Below are 8,419 nucleotides of genomic sequence, written 5' to 3' on the forward strand. Positions count from 1 at the left end.
ATCCTCTACCTGAGTGAGGATGCTGGTCTTTGCTGTGTAGCCACTGTCACCCAGGTCCCAGGCTTTTCACCACTCCTGTGTTCCAGAACACAATGGGTGCAGCTGGTGTTCAGGCCTTGGCCATAGAGAGGAGTTTGCAGGCAGGTATGCTGAAACCAAGGGTGGTGGCCAAAAGCCTCTTGGATCTGCAGCAGCCTAGCACACAGCCCTACCTTCTAGCCTCATGGGCAGGTCCTGTGCCCCAATATGCCTTCTCTGTGGAAAGCCCACTCGGCAACCCAAAGCTACATTATCTGTGACCTAGGCCTTTTCATTTGCTCCCTTGAGCCAATGAGCACAAGAATTAGGCATGCAGTAGAGTCCCCCAGCTTTCCACAGCGGCAGCCTCAGCCTCTCCATGGGACTGGGGTGGACAGAAGAAACTGATGTCATCCTCCGAGAACACATAAGATCATAAAAAGTGCACCTTGTGGTAGTAAGGTCCCTAAGATAAGTGCACTCTGGTTAGTGACCGGAAGGCTGCCAGGAACCTGTGAGGTCAGGCAGCGCCCTGCATGCACACCTTCATGCACACCTTCGGGAGGGGAAGGCAGCCGTGGAGCTTGTTTGCGTGTGCTCACATCTCCGGTCTCCAGAGCCACATTGGCAGAACCAGCTCTGCCCTTTATCTAAGCTGAGAATAAAGCCTTTAGGAGAGTTTCCGCCTGCGGGGGCTGGAGTCCCTGGGGCTCACAGTAAGGCACCTCCAGAGTGCCTCAGGCCGCCTCCTGGTACCATCCATCATGCCATGCGCTGGTGCCCTCATCATGTTCTGTTCTGCCTCCTGAGTCCTAAACCGCCAGGCAGCATGGTGCCTGGGAGCCTCGGTGACGAATGCTCAGTGAGGTGTGCCTGTGTCCTGTCTGAGCCCCTCTGTAATTTGTTTATCTGTCCAAAGATTATGCAGCTGAAAACCCACGATTTTATGCTGCCTTTGTAAATTACCATGCAGCATTTGATGGATGTTCCTCCACTTCCGAGGAGTCGGCCACATGCTCCTGAAAGATGGGCAAGTGCTCATGCATGCGGTGCTGAAGGTTATGTTTTCATACTTTCTGGCAGGCGATCGTGCCGGAGAGTAAATCTGACCTTAAGCTTCCTACTGCATTAAAGATAAGTCAGTTTTAACTTTATCGTTGTAGATGCTTCAGCTACAGGTATAAAACTCCAGCCTGGTCAGAGTTGACTGACTGATTAGCATTGACAAAACCTCTGCCTTCCAACCCAAAGCCAAGGAAGTACAGGGAGCAGTCAATTAATATGCATACGTGGCCTGTGCTAGGTTAATAAAGCAGGCTTTCAGAAGCAAGTGTAAATAGGGAAAATGGGAAACAGATGAGCTACTCAGATAAGGACACACCCTTAGGAAGGAAGCTCCGAGTGGCACTGTTGCAGGGCTATGGACTGTGTGCCTGCCAGTGGACAGGCAGAGGAGACCTGGGGTGTCCCAACCCCTAGGCTGACGAGCCACCCCTCTCTTCTAGAGGCAGGGTTCCTCTCAGCAGAAGAGCCAGCCACATAGCCAGCCAGCCTAGCCCCACCCCCACCCCGCCCCGCCAAAGCCTTCTTGCAACAGCCCCTCCCCTCTTAGCCCAAGGATACCCAAAAGCCCCTGCCTGTCCTCTCCTGGAAGGACTGCACATTGCCTCAGCCTTCTTACACCCCCTCTCTCTGTTTGCTTCCAGTCAGAGAGCGAGGAGAAAGTTGCCACATACGACCACATCGGGCCTAATGTCTGCATGGGAGACCACAAGGTGATGTGTGCAGTGTGCTGCTGAGGTTCATGGGCTGAACCCCTGTGGGTGGGTAGTGTGTGGGTATCATATCATTTCCTTTTGTCTGACTTTACCAAGCAAGCAACCTGAGTTAATTTCATTTTAATAAAATACCAAAGGATGCGTGGATGAGTAAGCAGAAGACATGATCAATCATAACAGAAGATAATCTCACTGTATGGGGAAACATCATGTCAGCTGGTTATGATTGAAGGCTGCTTATTGAGTATACATTGGAGCTGTATTCCTGGCCTTCCTATGCTGGGCTCACTCCTGTCAGAGTGAGGTTACAGACCAGGTGTGTCTCACAGACCAGGTGTGTGTGCATTGACCATCTGCACAGATTTCCCATGCATGGCTGCCCTGAACCCAGAGTGGCCCACCACCCCAGTGGCATGAGGCCAGGTGACAAATCTTAGCCAAATTAGACAAGTCCACATCCTCCATATCTAAGGGCTCTGAGAAAGGGACAGTGCATACCCTGGTCACAGGTGCATACATCCTTCTGCATTTGGAACTTACTCCACAGTCCCTTACACTGATTCCTCTCTGGAACCCAGAGAGTTTGTGTGGGTCCTTTCATGGCCCAGCTCTTAGCTCCCAGGTCCAGGCTGTCTCAATCCCTGCTTCATATACACGGACTGCCTTCATCTCCACTAGACTGAGTTCCAGAAGCTCAGGAGACATGAGGCCCAGAGTCTGGGAATGGTGGGCGGCAAGCTGTGCATGCTGACATCCCCCTTTTCTCCCACTGCAGCCGGTGTTCCTGGCCTTCCGAATCGCACCTGGGGCAGGTAAACCTCACGCCCATGTGCACAAGTGTTGTGTCGTGCAGTGACGTGGTGGTAAATATGGCTCCTCCTTGCTCTCTTTTCTGCAGCTTTCCTGGTGTGTTTGATCCTTTAACAAATTACTAATTCCACTCCAGGGAAGAGGTGCCAGCGCCATGAGAGGATCCTCGAGAGACCTCCCTGTAGCAGTGTATCGAACTCATCCTCCTAACAGCTGCATCGGAACCCGCCCAAGCACCACCTGCTAGACGGCCGGCCCCACACTTCGCTTCAGCCTCCGGACCTCCGGAAAGCCTCACATACCTCACTGTCGTGTCTGTCACGTGACATTGTAGACATATTGGGTTTAATCAAGCCACAGTCCTATTGCCAAAACTCTAACAGACAGCCGAGCGCCTGTATTTTAGACTTCACAGTTTTCCATTTTTAATGATTGTCTGTGGAGGAAGCTTCTCCATTTAGAGCCCCAGGTGTCCAGCGTCCCTCTCTGCCAGGAGGAGTGTGCCGGGCATTAGCCCAGGCAGCAAGGCTGCCATGTGTGCTCAAGCCCGAGGCCCCGAGGTCTGACTCTACTGCCATGTTCCATGGCGTCTGAATCACACTGCAGCTGCTTTCCATTTTTATATATATAAATACATATAAATATATACTTTTTAAAAATAATTTATAAATCTTACCAAAACTTATGCTGAATATACTTTCCAGTATGAGTGCACGAGTGTCCTAAGCAGGCAGAACCGCAGTCTAGTTGAACGGCGGCGAGTCCATCCGCAGTCAGCAGGTTCCTGAGACAGGGCCTAGCGAGTGCCCAGGGGAGAGGATTCCTGCGGCATGCCTGCACTAGCAGCTTGTCACTCTCCTGCCTTTTTCTGTGTAATACTGAATGTGAAGTTTATAGCTAGCCTGGGTGTACCTTTTAAGAATTTTGTAAACTGTTTTGTCTGTCTTTTGTTACCGTTTTATGGTGCCAAGTATCCTACATTAAAACCATAATCTCGTGGGAGAATTAGAAGTAGCCTCGTCCACTTCCCACAGATCGCTTCTAGCATGGGCTGTGTGTAAACGTGGCAGAGAAGCGATGGGTGATGCTGGGCACAGCCTGTTGCCCTTACTCGCACCCAGCACTGAGTACCACGGAAGGCGCCTGCGGAGCCTGCTGAGGAAACACAGCGTGCTTTTATTGATTTACTTCTGAACACTACAGTTCCTGGATGGGGCGGAGGCGCGAGTTAATGTCGGTTTCCCTAGAAATCACCGAAAGCCGGCCTGTGTCCTTGATGCCAGGGTCGGGTCTGTGACTGCCATGGTCGCTGCTTGCCAATGTGCCATGTCCGCAGCGGTTGTCTGTGGGTTCCAGCTGTGGGTCCTTCCTCTGAAGGCCTCTGGAAGTGACTGCTCGGTTCCTAAGCAATAAAATTGATCATGGTGAAATAGTTCCTGCGCCCTGTCTCTTGCTTCACTCTCCCGTGGCTTTGACATGCTAAGTGCCAGAGCGGTCTCCTTTGTACCCTGTTTGCTCTGGCCCATTCTCATTCTGGGAATCTCAGTGTCCCCTTCTGCCACAGGGCACCAAGCCCTCAGAAAAATCACCTCAGACTTTTTACTGTAGTGTAAAAAGCCTGGTCCCTCACTAATTCAAATGGAATTATACAAATGCTTTTTTTTTTTGCTTTGAACAAAACCTGCAACAAAATTTCTCTGCTCTGAACTTTGTTCAAGAAGCAACACAGAAACAACACACTGCCCCATTTAAGAAAACAAAATCTTTGGGTTCCTTTTAAAGAAAGCCAGTGGATCGAAAGAAGCATTTGACTTTAGTTGATGGAGCCACAGCACAAAAGGCAAAACAAAACATTAGCTTCTCGTGATTCTAATAAATATCTTTTAAATGCAGTGCAATAGAAATCTTGTCGTGAATAGCTCATGTTGAAATTACACAATCGACGATCCATGCATTAAAAGGTGCAGCTGTGTAGGGCGGAGAGAACCAAAGCTGAAGGTGGGGTATCCATATCCCATCCCATCCCATCCCCCATCCCCCCCACAGAGAGAATTGTAGCCCTGAAAGGGTCTACCGTGGAGGGAAGCCAGGCTCTTCGCTGGCTGGGCACGAGCTGCTTTACATACTAGCTCAGATAGGAGTGACAGTGAGCGGGCTGCTAGTCAGGAGTGACCCTCGCTGAGGGCCCTCAGAAACCAGTGGCGGGTGTCAGGGCGGCTAAAACGGGCTGAAGGCTTTGAGCTGCATGGGCGGGCAGGGATTCTCACCATCTCTGCAGCCCTGCTTAAAGCCATGCTTTCTCCCAATTAGTCTCTGTTAAGACTGATAGCCTGGGGCCCAGCGGAGCGCAGAGCCTCAGGCCTTATTACCGGCAGCTGGACTTCAGTAAGTACTTAAATTTAAAACATTTAGAATTCTGGCTAAATGGGATAATCATTATGAAATACTTGTGATAGAACGCAGCCCATGCTTTGAAGCAGAGCTGATTTTGGCCCGAACCAGGACAAGGGCACTGAAAAACAGGCACATTCATTGCCCCAGCTTGCACAAAAAGAAAAATTTAAAGAGTAGTGCGAGGGCGCCAGCTGCTTGCGATGCGGGCAAGCCTTGCTGGACTTTGGGGCCCCTTCAAGTATGGTTGAATGTCTGTCCCAACTTCATCCATTTGAGTCAGCATTGAACATCTCTGGTAGGGGTGCAGCGGATGCCATACTTCTGGCCACAGGAAATTGAAATCATACCTGCTCTGGGGTCTCTTCCACCGAGTTCCCTGCTGGTCCGGCTCGTTCAAGCACTGAGCTGCCGTGTCCTTCCCTTCCCGGAGCAACGAAAACTGCCTTTGCTTGGCCTGGGCTCCAGACGCTCAAGTCTCACCAGGTCCATTCTCCTGTAAACTGCCATCACTGTGCGCTCTGGGACCATCGCCATGCGCTCAGCCTCTGAACCCAAGGGGCACACGGGCCCCGGGTCGTCATCAAGCACTGTCGTGCCCTGGCCCTGCACCAGGCCCTGGCGCCCACATAGGGAACAGGTTGGGTCAGGAGGGTCCTGCCGCCTGCCCGCCCGCTGGCGCCAGCTCCGTAAGGAAGAAACACGATGTGCAGCCTTGGGAGCCACAACTCCGACGGGGACGTGTTAAATAATTTATTGATTATACAAAGTGACCGGCCCAAACCCCGCACTCCGCACCTCACGCCGAGGCCGCGCCAATGTCCGCTTTATAACTTATTCTGTAAAAATATATATACACACTGCGGCTGGGCGGCTGGCGTCGGGGCATGCCGCGCGCCCCCGTTCCCGGGTTTTCTGGCCTGGCCGCATCCTCACAAGGCGTCCCCCGCGCTGCCACCGCACGGGCTAACCAGCGCCAAGTTCGAGGGTTTGTGCTTTTTGAGTAGCCGCGTGATCTTCTCGTCGTCGGAGTTGGGGTCCAGGGGCCGGTTGTACTCGTCATCGTCCTCCGCGTCTGAGCCACCCACCTTTAGCTTCTCGGCATCCGAGTCCTGCTTCTTTTTAGCCGACGCCATCTCTGCCGCGTGTCGCTTGCGCCACTTGGTCCGCCGATTCTGGAACCACACCTGGGGGGTTGGGGAGGGACCATGAGGCGGGCACCGAGGCTCGCCAAATCAACCAGCACTCCGGACCCGCCTGGCACCAGCGCTTTCCGCGGTCAGGCCGCAGAAGAACGGCCGCTCTCCCGCCGTTCGCAGGACGCGGGCTCCTGGCCCCGCCACAATACTGCTGGACCCCGGCCCATTCGAGCTCACCTTCACCTGGCTCTCGGTCATTCCCAGAGAGTAGGCAAGCCGCGCGCGCTCTGGGCCTGCCAGGTACTTGGTCTGCTCGAAAGTCTTCTCCAGCGCGAAGATCTGCTGGCCCGAGAACGTCGGCCGCGAGTGTTTCTTCTTGCCATCCTTGTCCAGGACCCCTCCGGCTTGGGCTGCGAAGAAGAGCGGATGAGCGCCGTCCACGGCCCGCGCCCAGCCCCGCTCCTCACCGCAACCCGCGCGGGTCACTTACCCGAGCCGGTTAGGCGCGGGTCCCTCCAGGGAGAGCCCTGCACCACTCCGGGCCAGAAGATGGGCGGGCGCCCAGGCAACTCCGCCAGCGGCTTGGGGTAGCCCCGTGCCACGGCTGCCGCTGGCCCGAAGTAGACACCTGCTGACGAGGCGAGCCCGTTGAGGCGGGGCAGACCCCCCAGAAGGCCGCCACCCGTTGCACCCACCGGCCGCCCCAGGATGTCGCTGATGCCGTGAGGAGTGCCTAGAGGCAACTGCGCACCAAGGCTGCTTAGGGTGGGCGCCTTGAAGCCCGCCGGACCCTGCAGCGCGTAGGGGAACAGCGACGTCTTCATCTCAGCCATGTTGTGCAGCGCAGCCAGAGGCGCGCTGCTCAGCACGAACGCGCCCGGGCGGTTAGCGTCCATGGGCGCCGCCGCCGCCGACCCGGGCTCCCATCCGGGCCCCGCTGCCACCGCCCGCGCTCTCCGACTCGGGAAGTTTGAGCGCAGGACCGACGGGCGCCGGCTGCACTGGGACGCGTGGAACGCGTTCAGACGGACGCCGACGGCCCCCGCAGGAAAGCAGGAGGACCGACGGCTGCAGCGCGGAATGGACAGAGGACAGAAAGAAGGCAGGGATACTAGGATCGGCGGCGGCGGCTGCTCCGGGGCAGGTCGGAGCAGCGCCGCACAGGACCGACGCACTGATAACCGCGGGGCCTGGGCGCGGCGCGCGCGCTGATTGGCTGTAGGCACTGGAGAACAAGCCATTGGCCAACGTCCCGCCCGTCTACGCGCGCCCCCGCCGGCCGTGCACTCCATGAAGGGCCCATTAGCGCGGCAGGTGCCTCCGGGGCTGTAAATTTGCCCCCTGATTTATCTCCCCAGAGATGAAATAAATCCCGTTGGATGGGAGTTTAGTTAGGCAAAGGTTTTAATGAGAAAATCAGGAAAAAATACGAGAACATATTTTATCAACCGAAAGAATGTAGATTTCAAGATCTACTCCGCAAGCTCAGTACGCCCCGCACAGGAAAAAGCCTGGGAGGGCTGGATGCCACAGGTCTACGGGGCTCCATCCAGGACCAGAACCCAAGCCCCGTGCTGCAATTCCTTAGCCTCCCCAACTTGTGGTGGTGCCAACTGGAGTGAATTTGTGGGTATCACTTTCCTGAACGCAAAGGGTGGAGTCTAGTGACCAAATAGTTATATTTGGCTTTCTCAGATCTACCAAAATTTGCCAACTGACATTGGCTCCAGGTAATGTCCTGGCAAGTCCCGTGGCCCTGGTACTATGCACGTGCCTGTTGGTGTATACATTGCCCAGCCCCGCGGGTCCGAACTCCTTGTAGTTGGGTGGGAATCTGCCTTCCCTTCGAGGTTTTCTGATTATTAGGCATTCACCTGGGAGGTTACTTGAGCCAGACCTTGAGATTCAGGGCCAGGATTCGCCTGCCCGTGGGTTTCCAGCGAGTTGATCAGGCAGCGAGGCCCGGGATGCAGGCAGCGACCTCGGAATTCAAGATCCAAGACGAAAAAACTCACCACACTCAATGACTTAAGATGCATGTGCGCTTGCAGTCTAGAGGGCAGAGCACGGACTATAGACTGGACTGTGGGGTTCACTTGGCTCTAAATCGTTTTCTAGTAGAGCGGCCTCTCACCCCCATAGAATTGCTGGGGTGAATGAAATTGTAGCGGGCTAGAGCAGAGCCAGGCAGGCTATGAGAAGGATGCACACTGACACTTTCTTTCGTCCTCTTGGGTGGCGCTTCCGGTTAACCATGTAATAACTACTAGTGATTGTGATACA

At 54.6% G+C, this 8,419-nt stretch overlaps 2 protein-coding genes across 3 annotated transcripts in view; one reads left to right on the top strand and one right to left on the bottom strand.

The window, feature by feature from the left end:
• The window catches only part of Inpp5a (inositol polyphosphate-5-phosphatase A), a 200,437-nt gene extending 195,990 nt beyond the window's left edge, over positions 1–4,447 (top strand). The window contains exons 14-16 of one of the 2 annotated variants that reach the window (XM_026781193.1): positions 1,725–1,793; positions 2,572–2,608; positions 2,743–4,447. In XM_026781193.1, coding sequence (XP_026636994.1) covers positions 1,725–1,793; positions 2,572–2,608; positions 2,743–2,816 — 180 coding nt within the window. In that variant the 3' untranslated portion in view covers positions 2,817–4,447. Of the gene's footprint in view, positions 1–1,724; positions 1,794–2,571; positions 2,660–2,742 lie in introns of both variants that reach the window. The other variant, XM_005351446.2, reaches the window with a different exon arrangement.
• A 1,288-nt stretch (positions 4,448–5,735) lies between these two features.
• Nkx6-2 (NK6 homeobox 2) lies at positions 5,736–7,272 on the bottom strand. The gene is made up of 3 exons (XM_005351447.2): positions 6,627–7,272; positions 6,374–6,546; positions 5,736–6,184 (listed from the first exon to the last, which is right to left on the bottom strand). Exons 1-3 carry the CDS (start codon positions 7,030–7,032, stop codon positions 5,930–5,932), a joined length of 834 nt encoding a protein of 277 aa, XP_005351504.1. The 5' UTR covers positions 7,033–7,272; the 3' UTR covers positions 5,736–5,929.
• Between the last annotated feature and the right edge of the window lie 1,147 nt (positions 7,273–8,419).

This window comes from Microtus ochrogaster, chromosome 8, assembly GCF_000317375.1.
Source record: "Microtus ochrogaster isolate Prairie Vole_2 chromosome 8, MicOch1.0, whole genome shotgun sequence".
NCBI lineage: Eukaryota > Metazoa > Chordata > Mammalia > Rodentia > Cricetidae > Microtus > Microtus ochrogaster.